The 17,306-nt window shown below is 36.0% G+C and overlaps 1 protein-coding gene across 1 annotated transcript; it reads left to right on the top strand.

The window, feature by feature from the left end:
- Positions 1-6,984: 6,984 nt before the first annotated feature.
- KRTAP4-4 (keratin associated protein 4-4) lies at positions 6,985-8,063 on the top strand. Its single transcript, NM_001247982.1, has one exon. The coding sequence runs from the start codon at positions 7,025-7,027 to the stop codon at positions 7,523-7,525; it is 501 nt and encodes a 166-aa protein (NP_001234911.1). The 5' UTR covers positions 6,985-7,024; the 3' UTR covers positions 7,526-8,063.
- Positions 8,064-17,306: the final 9,243 nt, after the last annotated feature.

A 17,306-nucleotide genomic window follows, 5' to 3' on the forward strand; every position in this document is an offset into this window, starting at 1 on the left:
CATGATGTGATTTAAACTAATTTAAACAGAAGCAGCTCAATGTAGAGTATATTCTGTGGACTTGAGAATTATACAGAGTTGAGGCGAATTCTGACTGTACTGCATACCACCTATGATCTTAGACATGGCATTTAAACTCTGTCAACCTAGGATTACTTTTCTCTTAAGAAAGGATCATAATAACTCAAAAACACATGAAGGTAATCACAAAATGTCAATGAGATAAAGGTGCCTGGTTGACAAATAAAAGCATGCTCTCTCATCATCACTGGCCATCAGAGAAATGCAAATCAAAACCACAATGAGATACCATCTCACACCAGTTAGAATGGCAATCATTAAAAAGTCAGGAAACAACAGGTGCTGGAGAGGATGTGGAGAAATAGGAACACTTTTACACTGTTGGTGGGACTGTAAACTAGTTCAACCATTGTGGAAGTCAGTGTGGCGATTCCTCAGGGATCTAGAACTGGAAATACCATTTGACCCAGCCATCCCATTACTGGGTATATACCCAAAGGAGTATAAATCATGTTGCTATAAAGACACATGCACACGTATGTTTATTGTGGCACTATTCACAATAGCAAAGACTTGGAACCAACCCAAATGTCCAACAATGATAGACTGGATTAAGAAAATGTGGCACATACACACCATGGAATACTATGCAGCCATAAAAAATGATGAGTTCATGTCCTCTGTAGGGACATGGATGAAATTGGAAATAATCATTCTCAGTAAACTATCACAAGAACAAAAAACCAAACACCGCATATTCTCACTCATAGGTGGGAATTGAACAATGAGATCACATGGACACAGGAAGGGGAATATCACACCTGGGGACTGTTGTGGGGTGGGGGGAGGGGGGAGGGTTAGCATTGGGAGATATACCTAATGCTAGATGACGAGTTAGTGGGTGCAGCGCACCAGCAAGGCACATGTATACATATGTAACTAACCTGCACAATGTGCACATGTACCCTAAAACTTAAAGTATAATAAAAAAAAGAAAACTAACAATTTAGAGTTGAAATATAAAATCACTAAGCCTATCCTCTAAAAGTTGTTTAACCAAGTGAAGATATGTACAATACCATGTACTAAGTTGCTATCATATATTTTCAAGTGAGGTGCAACTAGTATTACTTTGTCATAGCCAAATATCTAAACTACAATAATAATTATTAGCTAAGGGATTACTCCAATATAACTTTTAAAAAGTTTTCTCACTATATTCGTGGGTTAGCCACTATTCCATATTATCTTGTAAGCCACAGTATGTTCATTATAACCCAAACCTACTGTGACTTGTTAACTGTTAAAAAATAATTACTATATAATTCTTTGTATAAGCTGGGGGGTAATTGAATGATTAAAAAATTAATAAGAAATAGGCTATTTCAAAAAATGGAATTTTTTTTGTTATTAATTATTAATCAATGCAGAAAATACAATTTTCCATGAAGAAAATATTAGCAAAAACTTCTAGCTGAATAGCAGAAAGAATTTGGAATTTAAGTTTGGAAGGCGTATTAAGGATATGTTCATAATGGGATACAGTTGCATATTCTTAATTGCTTATTTTGCATGCGTTTGATGAATATTGAATACTATTATCCATGTAACATAAATATTTAATTCCCTTCATAATTCTGAAATGGAATTCAGGGCACTTAAAAAATCCCATTAACCAGAGTAAAAATAATTGTGTATTAAAATTATTGTAAGAAGGAGAACAAATCAAGAAAAGGATTTATAAAAATATGTGAAAATGCCTGACTTGCATGCAAATTACATGGAGGGAAAAGAAATGAATGCCTGCTGTGAACTTACCCTTTGGATCATTTTTAAGTTTAGCTCATTTATAAAAATAAACATTTCAGTACCCGATTTTTTCCCCAATTTACATTGCTTGTAGAAATATAGTTGGTGAATCGCATAAGATTCGGACTACTAAGAACTCAACAAGAACATAAATGCAGAGCCCCACCTTATTGTCTCCAAGTTTTACAGAAACTATTTTAAACAAATGTCTTATGAACTACTCAATAAGATAAGGAAAATAAAGTACATGTGTAACTATTGGAAAAATGATGACAGAGTGTATGATATGCCTGATGTGTGTTTCTAATTGAAAGATAAAAGTTATTTAAAACACTGTAAATGCTAACAAACTGGCCAATTACCCAATCTTAAAAAGAATAATCTCTGAATTTTCCTATATACATATCCACACATCGAAAAAAAAATCCTATGTAGTTAAACATAGACACATGAAAAATAAGAATAAATATATGAAAATATCCAAAAAAAAAGCATGCTGTCTTTTACTACCAATTAGCCTCTTTTTTTTTTACTTTTGTAAATAACGATAGATTTTGAAATAACTATAGATTAACATGAAGTTGAATAAGACAAAGTTCCCTGTACCCTTCACTCAGTTTCCCTCAGTGGTTGCTTCTCATAGGATCATAGTACATGTCAAATCCCAAAATCTGACATTGGTACTAAGTTCTAGGGATCTAGTAACTAGCATGGTGATTATAGTTAATAATACTGTATTGAGTACTTGAAATTTTCTGGAAAAGTAGATCTTAATTGTTCTCATTACACACACAGGAAACAATAACTATGTGAGGTGATAGGTATTAACTAACTTGGTTGTGATAATCATCTCACAATATATACATATCAAGGCATCATGTTGTACCCTTGATATACATAAAATTTTATTTGCCAACTATACCTCAATAAAGCTGGGGAAAAATGAAAGTGCTGAAGTACTAGAAGAAATCATGAGAGATTTCTAAACATAATGCAAATTTACATTAAGCAAAACACACACGCTCACCTTACAAAAAAAAGTCAATTAATGTAAATAAAAGTGATCTCCACTGAGTCATCAGTAGGTACTAGTCATCAGGGTTCTTCAAGGATGTGATTCTTTTCCCATAATTCAAGTTCTCGAGGAAATCTTAGAGTTGTTCTCATACACCATAAAGGGGCTCACCAGAGTTTTAACCCCGTAACAGCTTGGAACCTGCTTCTGTTCACTCTGACTGAGGACAAAGGCTCAGGACCTCAATACGATGCTGTGTCTGGGTGCATCAGAGCCAGTGCAGACTCAGAACACCAGCCAGTGCTGAAGCAGGGGCCCACTCAGGAGCCAGATTGTTATCATCCTGGTTGTGTAAGCCTGGAAATCAGGACCAGGGCAGCAGTAGAAACTGGTTAACAGTATAACATTATATTCCATTTATTAGACTTACATGGACCTGAGTGCAGAGAGGGAAGCTCAAAGTAATTTCATCCAATTCCCTCCATCTGGCTCTTGCATGTGCCTCAGTCAGAAACACCAGCTCACACTGAAACCCCTCCCCTGATTATCTCTAGAGGCAGCCCATTTCATAAAGCACCTTCCTCATGTTGTGTCAGATTTTGTTTCTCCCTAGGAACATCCTATCTTCCCTATCCTATATCAGCCCATGGCAGCCATCTGAGGAAGTCCATTCTCATACAGAGCCCCTTCAGGTTGCACTGCCATTGCTTTGTTCCACTTTTCTCCTTTTTAGGTTACATTTCCAAAGTGTTTCCATTTGTTCCTCATTGATCATAATGCCACCCTCACAGCAACTTTGCTTTTCATAAACCCCCATTTATCTTTATCCTTCTAGCCTGGATTGAAATGCATTTTCCAGATGTGTTCTGAACACTCTTGGAGGATTAGAAATGCCTCATCTACCTTAGTAAATGTTCCACTTTCATGAATGTTTCAAGTTTGCATGCAGGAGTTAACACAGTGTTAGTGGCAGTAAGTGGTTGGCAGTAAGTGTGAACTAATACTGAGGTTACTAAAGTGTGAAACACCTAAGTAATCCTCATCATAAACTGCTTCAAGGTCTTCTTATACACATACAGTGGTTTTTTCTAGACGAGAAGTTCTCAACCTGCCTTTCTACTGCATGCCTGCAGTAATAGAGCCCATTGTGGTGATCCAGGTTGAGTACCCCATATCTGAAATGCTTGGCACCAGAAGTGTTTCAAATGTCAAGTTTTTTCAGAGTTGGAATATTCACATTATACTTGTTGAGCATCCCTAATGCAAAAACATGAAATCCTAAATGTTCTATTGGGCATTTTCTTTGAGCATCATATAGGTGCTCAAAAAGGTTTGGGTTTTGGAGAATTTCAGATTTCGGATTTTCAGAAAAGATGTCCTCAACTTGTAATATTCTATCTGGTGAAGGGATGCTAAGAGTGGATACAACCTTAGGGTGTGTGTATAGTTAAATAAATACTCCCAGTAAATTTAGATATATTCACTCCTCCCCAATCTCGTTTGCCATGCTGCATTAATAACCACTCATTTGATCTACAATTGGTTCTGATATTTCATCTTGTTAGGTTTGATTCCTTGTGAGAGTATTTCTGTAGTTTTGGAAACATGGTTCTGCCATTTGGCATATTCACTTTTTCTTACCTTCATGGCCCCCAAATATTTAGATGAGCACGTTTTATGGAAAGACCCTCAGCAGAGTTGGGGTGTCCATAGTATCCTCAGAGAGACCAGTCCAAACAGAAATTGCTAACCCAAGAGCATCCCAAAGTGGAGGGTGGCACAAAGACAGGAAGTTTCTGCCTTCTTCCTTGGGTTTCTTTAACATCCAGGTTTGGGGAGTGTGTGTGTGTGTGTGTGTGTGTGTGTTTGAGTGTGTGTGTGTGTGCATAATATTCCTAAGGTAAAGGGCCTCAGGAGATAAAGGTAAATACATATATATATAAAAATATATATATTCCTAAATATGTTATTGTATATATTATATACATATTTATACATACTATTAAATACAAACATATATGAAGAATATATATTATATATTCATAAATATGTAAATATATATATTCCTATATTACCTATATATAAGGTTCTCTATCTACCCATCTATATATGTATAATATATATATATATTCCTAAGGTCCTTTGGCGGAATATATATATTCCCCCAAACCTGTGTGTGTGTGTGTATATATATATATATACATATACATCAAAAGAAAATTATGGGCCTAGAAGAATTAAAATCACCCAAGGTCAGACATAATGTGTGTGTATGTATGCATGTGTGTGTGTATATATATATATACACACACACACACACACACACACATGTGTGTGTATGTGTGTATATTTATATATAGTGTGCATATTTATATATAGTGTGTATATTTATATATAGTGTGTATATACGTGTGTGTATATAATATATTATATATATTATATATTATATATATTATGTATATGTTATATATTATATATAATATATAATATAATATATTATGTATAATATATAATATAATATATTATGTATAATATATAATATAATATATTATGTATAATATATAATATAATATATTATGTATAATATATAATATAATATATTATGTATATATTATATATAATATAATATATTATGTATATATTATATATAATATAATATATTATGTATATATTATATATAATATAATATATTATGTATATATTATATATAATATAATATATTATGTATATATTATATATAATATAATATATTATGTATATATTATACATAATATAATATATTATGTATATATTATACATAATATAATATATTATGTATATATTATATATAATATAATATATTATATTATATATTATATATAATATAATATATTATGTATATATTATACATAATATAATATATTATGTATATATTATATATAATATAATATATTATGTATATATTATACATAATATAATATATTATGTATATATTATACATAATATAATATATTATGTATATATTATACATAATATAATATATTATGTATATATTATACATAATATAATATATTATGTATATATTATACATAATATAATATATTATGTATATATTATACATAATATAATATATTATGTATATATTATATATAATATAATATATTATGTATATATTATATATAATATAATATATTATGTATATATTATATATAATATAATATATTATGTATATATTATATATAATATAATATATTATGTATATATTATATATAATATAATATATTATGTATATATTATATATAATATATATAGCAAGCACACTGGGTCCTTTACCTTAGGTTGGCAAGTAAACCTTAGAAATAGAGGAGATGACTCAATGTGATTGTTAAAGCCAGACAGATAGGAAGGAAAAGTCAGAAGGAAAATCAGCCCCTCAGAGCAGAGAGCGGAGGGACCTGAACCTTTTAGTATAGCTGATCTCTGTAGCCAATTTCCCCTAAAGGCCCTGAAACTGAGTTTTGGAGTGTTGTTTCTCAAGAAAAAGAAGCATCGATAATTCATGACTTAGATGTCCACCTTAAAACAATTCTGCTTTCCCCAGTAGAACATCTAGAAAATGGGTCATGATTCATTGTATGGAAGGTGGCAAGGAATATATCCTAATAGTATTTGTGTTTTCATGCCACTGGTCAGCTGTTTCACATTCAAACCTTCATTGCTCACTTGATCTATAACAAACATGCCATGAGATTAAAGCACAGCTTTCTCCTCCTGAGTCACCAAAAGAAAATTACAGGCCTAGAAGAATTAAAATCACCCAAGGTCAGACATAATGTATTAAGGAAAATGAGGCTGCAGCACATGGTACCTGCAGGCAGATGTCACATGGCAGCTCAAGGAGGTAGCTGCAGCAAGAGACACACAAGAGGTTGTTCAAGAAGAGCTGACCTGAAGAATCCTAACACACCAGGGGAAGGAAATAATGCTTTTCTCCATGTTGACAAATTTAAGCAGAAAAACAAACTTGCCTAATTTGATAATTGCCTGCTCATCAGAACAAACAATGACAAGGAAAGAGTGCTGCATCCGATGACATCAGCCCTTAGCAGGGTATAAAAGAGGATCTGGGGCAAGGAGACTTCCAAGCCTTCCAAACCCTCCTTCCTGGAAACCCACCCAGAACCTCCACCCTCTGACACCATGGTCAACTCCTGTTGTGGCTCTGTGTGCTCTGACCAGGGCTGTGGCCTAGAGAACTGCTGCCGTCCCAGCTGCTGCCAGACCACCTGCTGCAGGACCACCTGCTGCCGCCCCAGCTGCTGTGTGTCCAGCTGCTGCAGACCCCAGTGCTGCCAGACCACCTGCTGCAGGACCACCTGCTGCCACCCCAGCTGCTGTGTGTCCAGCTGCTGCAGACCCCAGTGCTGCCAGTCTGTGTGCTGCCAGCCCACCTGCTGCAGACCCCAATGCTGCCAGACTACCTGCTGTAGGACCACCTGCTGCCACCCCAGCTGCTGCAGGCCCCAGTGCTGCCAGTCTGTGTGCTGCCAGCCCACCTGCTGCTGCCCCAGCTACTGTGTGTCCAGCTGCTGCAGACCCCAGTGCTGCCAGACCACCTGCTGCAGAACCACCTGCTGCCGCCCCAGCTGCTGTGTGTCCAGCTGCTACAGGCCCCATTGTGGCCAGTCTCTATGCTGCTAGCCCATCTGCTGGCAAACCACCTGCTACAGGACCACCTGCTGCCACCCCAGCTATTGCATTTCCAGCTGCTGCCAGCCTTCCTGCAGTATCTCTAGCAGCAGTAGCTCCTCCTGCTGTGGCTTCAGCTGCTGCAGGCTCTCCTGCTGCATCTCCAGTTGCTGCCGCCCCAACTGTTGCCAGACCATGTGCTACCGCCCAACCTGCTCTAGTGCTTCTTGCTGCTGAGGCTGTCATCTGGACTCACCAGATTCTCATCAACCAGCGTTCTTGATGTAGCTCATCTATGAGCTGAGTTATGGGAAGCTAGTTGGAAAACTTCAGTTCCAACCAATTCTTAGATTGAATCTGGCCTCCAAATATATGCTCCCCCCACATTTTACCTCTCTACCAAATGAACATAAGTTGTAATTTGCTCTGAAATCTGTCAACTATCTTAATTGAAATATTTGCTCTCTGCCATAATTTCTCATATGGAGCTATTCCATTTTAAACAAATATTTATCTAAATAAATCTTAAATAAATTTTCAGGCATAGAAATATACAGATACTGTGTCTCATTATTTTTCTTTTTTGAGTGTGGTCATTACCAGTCAATTTTTCTGTTGTTCTTCTCTGCAGAATGTAATTTCAGGGGCACCACCTCTATTTCCTCAGCGCACTTTATTCTAATATACAATGGTGGTTTCTTAGAGCAAGCACCTGGAACTCTCTTCTTGAAGAGTTTCTCTAGCCAAGGAGCAAGCTCTGGACTGTAGAGTTAAAGCCTCTTGGAACAGTATTCAACAAATGAGTGAGAGTTGGTGAACACATGCTTTAGTTATTTCTCCTCCAGTTGGGAGCATGTTGTACCAGCCTGTCAGTGGTCCTCAGAGACACCAAATTCCAGCTGCCTACAGGGCTATTCTGATCATTAACTCATCTTGTATTCACTTCCCTCCCTTTCCTGGAGCATTTTTCGTGTTCTGTACAGCACTTCTTGGGACCACCTCCCAAATATACTCCTGGGTCGGCTCCAGTGGGGACCCAATCTAAGACACCAGTGTTCCTAACCTCAGTATTAGTGCCCTTCAAAACATTTTTCCTTTTTTATTGATATATAGCAGATGCACATATAAAATTTTGATACATCCATATAATTTGTAAAGATCCAATCAGGGTAATTGGATTATCCATCACAGTTTATCTTTTCTTTATGCTAGGAACATCTGAATTACTCTTTTGTAGCTACTTTGGAATGTTTAATAGATCATTGTTAACTATAGTCATCCTACAGTTATATTGAATACTAGGTCATATTTTTATCTCTAACTTATATTTGTACACGTCAATCCACCTCTTCATTTCCCACAGGCACCCTCCTCTGACTCTGATAACCAGCAATCTATTGTTTATCTTCATGAGTTCCATTCCATTAGCAATTTGTCTTTCTGTGCTTGGCCTATTTCACGTAACATAATTAAATCATTTTTATACAATATCAGTGGTTACCCTGATGTCACGGTCAACTCTTGAGTATACTGTCTAGTAAATAGGTAAATGTTCTAAATAAATATTTTTCTTATCCTTCTTCCTCCTCCTCCTCCTCTTCCTCCTCCTCCTCCTCCTCTTGTTCTTCTTCTTCTTCTTCTTCTTCTTCTTCTTCTTCTTCTTCTTCTTCCTCTTCTTCTTTTTCTTCTTCTCCTCAGTTTTGGCACAGTTATCTCTGGACTAGTTGTCTTTATCTCTCTCTCTCTCTTTTTTTTTTTTTTTGAGATAGAGTCTTGCTATGTCACCCAGGCTGGAGGGCAATGGTGCCATCTCAGCTCACTGCAACCTCCACCTCCCAGGTTCAAGTGATTTTCCCACCTCAGCCCCTCAAGTAGCTGGAATTACAGGTATGTGCCATCACGTCCAGCTAATTTTTGTATTTTTAGTAGACACGGGGTTTCACCATGTTGGCCAGGCTGGCCTCGAACTCCTGACCTCAAGTGATCTGTCTGCCTCAGCTTCCAAAAGTGCTGGGATTACAGGCATGAGCCATCACACCCAGTCTTCAATCTCTTTTTCTTCCACATTATTATATCTGAAGGATAAGGCAGAATTGCCATGCTAGTAACTTTTATTCTAAAAGAAACTGTGTTTAAGAGGTGTGCTAAGTTGGATTCACTCAAAATAGAACCGAAAACAAGGATTCTTGGATAAGTGATTTATAAGAAAATGCTCTCAGGAAAAATCAGTAAGAAACTGGGAAGCAGAATAGAGGAGTTTAAAAACCTAAGGCAGAACATGATTTTTATTGAATTATTTTCTCTTCTGACCCCATAGGAAGCTCTAGAGTGTGATTAGTATCACAGACCCATCTTTCTGAGAGGCAAGGTGGTTGGAATTTTGCACTCAGACATCAGTTACCAGTAGCTATGGGTCAACCTGTGGGAGAGGAAGAAGATTCATAGATGGTCCAATCCTCCAGATGAGGTATCAATTAGGTAAACATAAAAAAAAAATGAACTTCTAAAATGACAACAAAACAATTAGTTTAAAGAGAAAAAAGTGCATAAAAGAAAAAATACAGCTGTTCTGTGTAATAAAAGAGGTACCATTTAGGTAGACTTGAGACAATCTGTGTGTATGGTTCTCTTTCACTGTTTATTATTAATAAATTGGCCTATGCATATTTCTGTCTCTTTTTCTGCACAACCGGAGAGTACATGTTATCAGGGGATCATACAATTGAAAAATTAAATTGATATTCTCTAATGAGATTTTTTATCAAAACTAGGATTCTGTCTCACAGCAGAAATAGGAAAATGTATCAAAGGAGGCATATTTGAACCTAATACATCTAACATAAGAGCTATGAATTGCAACAGCCACCGAAATAGAAAGTCGTCAATAAACTGCATCCCATGAAGTGATTTAAACTTATTTAAAGGAAGGGATTTAAACTGATAAGGAAGCTCTATATACAGTATAGACTGTGCACTTGGGAATTAGAGAGAGTTGGGGCTGAATTCTGACTGTACTACATACCAGGTATGTTCTTGTACATGTTAACTATCTCAGCCTAGGGTTGCTTTTCTTTAAGGAAATGATCACAATAGCGACAAAATATAGTAAGGATGTCGTAAATATTCAATGAGATTGGCAAGTAAAAGCATGCTCCCCCTTTTTTCCCAATAATCCTCATATATATATTTTTAACTTTTTATTTAGAATTAACTATAAATTCATAGAAAGTAGAAAAAAAGTACAGCAAAGTCCTATGCACCCTTCACCCAGTTTTCCCCAGTCGTCACATATTCCATCACTAGAGTACATGTCAAACCCCACAAACTGACATTGGTAAAATCCACAAAACTTGTTCTAGTTTTATCAGTTTTACACGCACTTATGAGTATGTGTATGTGTATGTGTATGTGTATGTCTGTGTATGTTTGTGTGTAAATGTATGGATAACTTAGAAGGAATGGATGAATTCCTAGAAACATAATGCCTACCGAGACTGAATCATGAAGAATAGAAAATCTGAGGAGTCCAATAATGAATAAGAAGATTAAAGTAGCAATAACAAACCTCCCAGCAAAGAATAGCTCAATACCAGATAGCTTCACATGTGAATTCTAACAAGCATCTGAAGAAGGATTAATGCCAATCCTTATCAAACTCTTCCACAAAAAGTGAAGAGGAGGGAACACTTCCAACATCTGTTTATAATGACAGCATTACTCTTTACCAAAGCCAGATAAGGACGCTACAAGAAAAGAAAATTATAGGCCAATATACTTTATAAACATAGGTGCAAAAATACAAAATACTCAACAAGATACCAGGAAACCTTATTCAACAACATATTAGAAAGATCATTCACCATGATCAAGTGAGATTCACTCAGGGGATGCAAGGTTAGGTCAACACACATAAATCAATAAACATGATACATCACATTAATAGAATGAAGGATGAAAAGCATATGATCACTTAAGTAGATGCAAAAAAAGCATTTTTAAAAATTCAGAATATTTTTATGAAAAAACTCACAGCAAATTAGGTATAGAGGGAATGTATCTCAACATAGTCAAGGTCACATATGACAAACCCATAGCTGACATCACACTGAATAGGGAAAAACTGAAAGCATTCTCCCTAAGAACTGGAACAAGACTAGGATGCCAAGTTGTACCACTCCTATTCAACATAGTACTGGAAGCCCTAGCCAGAGCAATCAAGCAAGAGAAAGAGATAAACAGTATTCAAATTTGAAAACAGAAAGGCAAATTATTTCTGTTTGCTGAATGAAATTGGATCCATTTCTCTCACCATGTACAAAAATCAACTCAAGATAAATCAAAGACTTACATGTAAAATATGAAACTATAAAAATACCAGAAGAAAACCTAGGAAATACTCTTCTGGACCTCGATCTAGCCAAAGAATTCATGACTAAGATCTCAAAAGCACAGGCAACAAAAGCAAAAATTGGCAGACAGGACTTATTTAAACTAAAAAGCTTCACACAGCAAAAGATGACATGATCTTATATCTAGAAAACCCTAAAGGCTTCACCAAAAAACTCTTGGATTTGATAAGCAAATTCAGTAAAGTTTCAGAATATGAAATCAACAAGCAAAAATCAGTAGCATTTGCATACACCAATAATGATCCAGCTGAATACCAAATCAAGAATGCAATCTCATTTACAATAGTTATAAAAATACTTAAGAATATATTTATCGAATGAGGTGAAAGATACCAGCAAGGAAAACTACAAAACACTGACAAAAGAAATTGTAGATAACACAAACAAATGGGAAACATCTCATTCTCACGGATCAGAAGAATTAATGCTGTTAAAATGACCATACTGCCCAAAGCAGTCTACAGACTCAGTGCAATTCCTACTGAAATACTAATGTCATTTTTAATGGAATTAGGGAAAAAAAATCCTAAAATTGATAAGGAAGTGAAAAAGAGCCCAAGTAGCTAAAGCAATCCGAAAGGGGGGTGGGGAAGCTGGAGGCATTACATTATCCATTCTCAAATTATATTAAAAGGCTATAGTAACCAAAACAACATGGTTTGGGGTTAAAAATAGACACATAGATCAGTGGAACAGAATAGAGAACCCAGAATTGTAGCCACATACTTACAGCAAACTGATTTTTGACAAAGTTGATAAGAACATACACGGGAAAGGAAATCCTATTCAATAAATAAATGATGTTGGGTACATTGGATTGCCTTTGCAAAAGAATGAAACCAGATCCCTATCTCTCGCTATGTATAAAAATCAACTCAAGATGCATTAAAGGCTTAAATGTAAGACATGAAGCTATAAAAATAATAGAAGAGGCCGGGAGCGGTGGCTCATGCCTATAATCCCAGCACTTTGGGAGGCTGAGGCGGGCGGATTGCTTGAGGTCAGGAGTTCAAGACCATCCTGACCAACATGGTGAAACCCTGTCTCTACTAAAAATACAAAAATTAGCCAGGCATGGTCGTGGGTGCTTGTAATCCCAGCTACTCCAGAGGCTAAGGCAGGAGAATCGCTTGAACCTGGGAGGCAGAGGTTGCAGTGAGCCGAGATCAAGCCATTGCACTCCAGCCTGGGTGACAGAGCGAGACTCCGTCTAAAAAAAAGAAAGAAGGAACGAACGAAAGAAAGAAAAAAAGAAAGAAACCAGAAGAAAGCCTAGGGAAAACTCTTCTGGACATTGGTCTAGCCAAAAACTCATGACTATGCCCTCTAACACACAGGCAACAAAACAGAAAATAGGCAAATAAGATTTATCTAAACTAAAAAGTTTCTGCACTGTAAGAATTAAACAAAAAGGAAAGAAACATGAAAGATGGCTTGCCAGTTAAGACAGGTTTATTTTAGAGAAAACAAACCTAAGAGCGGCATTTGGCTGAGTTAGGTTGGAGGCACACTCTTTTACAGACTAAGAGTTTTTAAGGATTCAGGGTGGGAGAGTTTTTTAGAGGCTTGGACTGCTTCTGTGTCTCTTTGTTGTGCTTATCTGGGAGGGAGAGTTGTGTGTCTATTCCCTTGCAGGCATAGCCCGAGTCTGCTTTTAACTTCCCTATCTTAGTGCACGTGAAGGGAAAGGAAAGTGCTTATTAAGGCCCACTCTTTTACTGGGGCCCATTGTACGAGGGTGAAGTTTGGCAGTTACCCAAGAGACTTTCCCCCTGCTTCCCTCTGTGCCCGAGCTATCTTATCTGTGTTTTACTGTCTGCTGTTTCCGGCTGCTTGTAGTTAGAAGAGAAGTGATTTCCTTGAAATGCATGAGGCTAGAAAGGGAGCTGCAACTTCAAGTGGCAGTGTTTGTCCAAGATGATGGTGCTCCTGGTCTGTCATGCACAGCAAAAGACATAATCAATGGAGTGAACAGGCAACCTGCAGAATGGGAGAAAATATCTGCAAACTATCCATCCAACAGGGGATTAATATCCAGAATTTAAGAGGAACTCTACCAACAAAAACATTGCAAATAATTCCATTAAAAAGGGGAAAAGGACATGAATAGACATTTTTCAAAAGAAGACGTACAAATGGCCAATAAGCATTTGAAATAATGCTTATCATCACTAATCATTAAACAAATGCAAATTAAAACCACCATGAGCGATCATCTTATACCAGTAAGAATGGTTGTTATCAAAAAGACAGAAATAACAAATGTTGATGAAGATGGAGCTGAAAGGGAACGCATAAACAGTTGTTGAGAATGTAAATTAGTACAACCTCTATGGAAAACAGTATGGAGATTTCTCAAAGAACTAAAACTAGAACTACCATTTGATCCAGCAATCCCATGACTGAGTGTCTACCTGAAGGAAAAGAAATCATTATACCAAAAATATACCTGCACACATGTGTTTATTGCACCACTATTTATAGTAGCAAACATATGGAATCAACCTAAATGTCCATCAGTGGATGACTGGATAAAGAAAATGTGCTATATATAAACAATGGAATACTCTTCAGCCATAAAACATAATGAAACCATGTCTTTTGCAGAAACATGGATGGAACCGGAGGCCATTATCTTAAGTGAAACAACTCAGACATAGAAAGACAAATACTGCATGTTCTCAGTTACAGTGGGGCCAAATGATGCGTACACATGGAGGTAGAGTGTGGAATGACAGACAGTGGAGAGTCTGAAGGGCAGGGGTGTAGGAGGGGGATGGATGATGAGAAATTACTTGATGGGTAGAATGCACGTTATTTCAGTGATGGATACTCTAAATGTCCTGACTCGACCATTATGCAATATATCCATGTAACAAAATTATACATTTACACGAATAAAATATTTTAAAAATATCTGAATTGGAAAGGAAGAAGTTACATTGTTTCTATTTGCAGATGACATGATCTTATATGTAGAAAACCCTAAAGACTCCACTGAGAAACTGTGAGAACTAATAAACAAATTCAGTAAGGTTGCAGAGTATAAAATCAACATGCAAAACCCAGTAGGTTTTCTATACACTAATAGCAAACCATCTGAAAAAGAAATCAAGAAAACTATTTCATTTACAATAGTTACAATAAAATAAAATACTTAAGAACAAGTTTAACCAAGGAAGTGAGGATATCTACACTGAAAACTGTAAAACACAGATGAAAGAAATTGACGAAAACACAAATAAATGGAATGATATCCTGTGTTTATTCCAATATTGTCCAAATATTATTAAAGCAATCTACAGATCTCACACAATCCCTATAAATATACCAATGACATTCTTCACAGAAATATCCCTGACTTCAAAATAAACCACAACACTGCAGTAACCAAAATACCATCATTCTGACATAAAAACAGACACACAGACCAATGGAATGGAATAGAGAGACCAGAAATAAAGTCACTCATTTATAAGCAATTGATTTTCAACAAAGATGCCAAGAATGGGGGAAGGACAGTTTCTTCAATAAATTGTGTTAGGAAAACTGGGTATCCACATGCAGAAGAATGAAATTAGTCCCTTATTTCTTACAGTATGCAAAAATCAGTTCAAATGGGTTAATGGCTTGAATGTAAGATCAGAGGCTATGAAATTTTTGGAAGAAAGCATGGGGGAAAGATTCATGATATTGGTCTCAGCAATGACTTTTTGAATATGACCTCAAAAGCACAGGCGACGAAAGAAAAATTGGATGACTGAGATTACATCAAACTAAAAAGCTACCACACAGCAAAGGAAACCACAAAAAGAGTCAAGAGATAACCTACAGAATGGGAGAAAATATTTATAAAGTACATATCTCATAAGGGGTTAACATCCAAAATATAAAAGGAGCTCAAACAGCTCACAAGCAAGAAAACAAAAACCTGATTAAAAATGGGCAAAAGACCTGACTAGACATTTCTCAAAAGAAGACATACAAATGGCTAACAGGTTTGTGAAAAAGTACTCAACATTGCTAATCATTAGGGAAATACAAATCGAAACCACATTGAGATATCACCTTATTCCTGTTAGAATGGTTATCATCAAAAAGACAAAAGATGACAAGTATTGGCAAGGATGTGAAAAAAACTCCCTTGTACACTGTTGGTGGGAATATAAATTAGTTCAGCCATTATGGAAAACAATATAAGGGTTCCTCAAAAAATTAAAACTGGAATTACCGTATTATCCAGCAATCCACTTCTGGGTACTTTATGTATCTAAAGGAAATGAACTTAGTATGTTGAAGAAATAACTGCATGTCCAGATTTATTGCAGCACTATTCACAATTGCCAAGATATGCACACAGTGCAAGTGTCCACCAACGAGTAAGTGGATAAAGAAAATGCAGTATATACTCAGTGCAATACTATTTGGCTGTAAAAAGACGGAAGTTCTGTCATTTGTGACAACATGGATACATCTCAAGGAAATTATGCTAAGTGAAGTAAATCAGTCATAGAAAGACAGATAGCACATGATCTCACTCACATGATCGCACTCAAAAAAGTTGATATCATAGAAGTAGAGCAGAGAATGAAGATAATCAGAGGCTAGGGGTGGCTAGGGAGTCAGGGGCTTGAGGAGATACTGGTCAAAAGACATATAATTGTAGCTAGACAGGAAGAATCAGTTCAAGAGGTCTACTGTATAGCATAGTGACTATAGTTAATGATGATATATTGTACATATTGTATTCTTGAAAAATTCTAAGAATGGATATTAAGCGTTCTCACCGCAAAAAAATGATAGGTATGAGAGGTAATGCATTTATTAGCTAGATTTAACCCTTCCACAATGTATATATACTTCAAAATATTAAGTTGTACATGGTAAATACAATATTATATGTCAATCTGAAAAATAACTAATTGTTTTTAATTTCACTGAGCTTGAGTTCTTTCTATATTAAGCACATCATGCAAGACACAGTAGTGGGGGTAGATAGATACTTAAAAGTATTATACAGGTGTTACACAGTGTTAGGGAGCCTGGGTGAAGTACAGACAGCCTCTCCTGGGACTGTTTGTTACAGCTGTATGTAAATCTACAATTATCTCAAATTTCTTTTTTAAAAAGTGAAAACACACACCTGCATTATGTTAACAGACAGTTAGAGGCATTTAAAAAAAACAATGAGTTATGGAATAAAAATGGGACTATGTCTTCCGGAATCTAATAGATTAACTGGAGAGACATGACACAAAATATAGGAGAGCAAAGTATCAATTTAAGAAACTGACCCATTAGTAACACCAAGTATAAAAATTTAAGGATATGGAATATGACCCAAAATTTGAAACATTCAGGGAAACCCATTTCAATAGTGTAGA

This window comes from Pan troglodytes, chromosome 19, assembly GCF_028858775.2.
Source record: "Pan troglodytes isolate AG18354 chromosome 19, NHGRI_mPanTro3-v2.0_pri, whole genome shotgun sequence".
NCBI lineage: Eukaryota > Metazoa > Chordata > Mammalia > Primates > Hominidae > Pan > Pan troglodytes.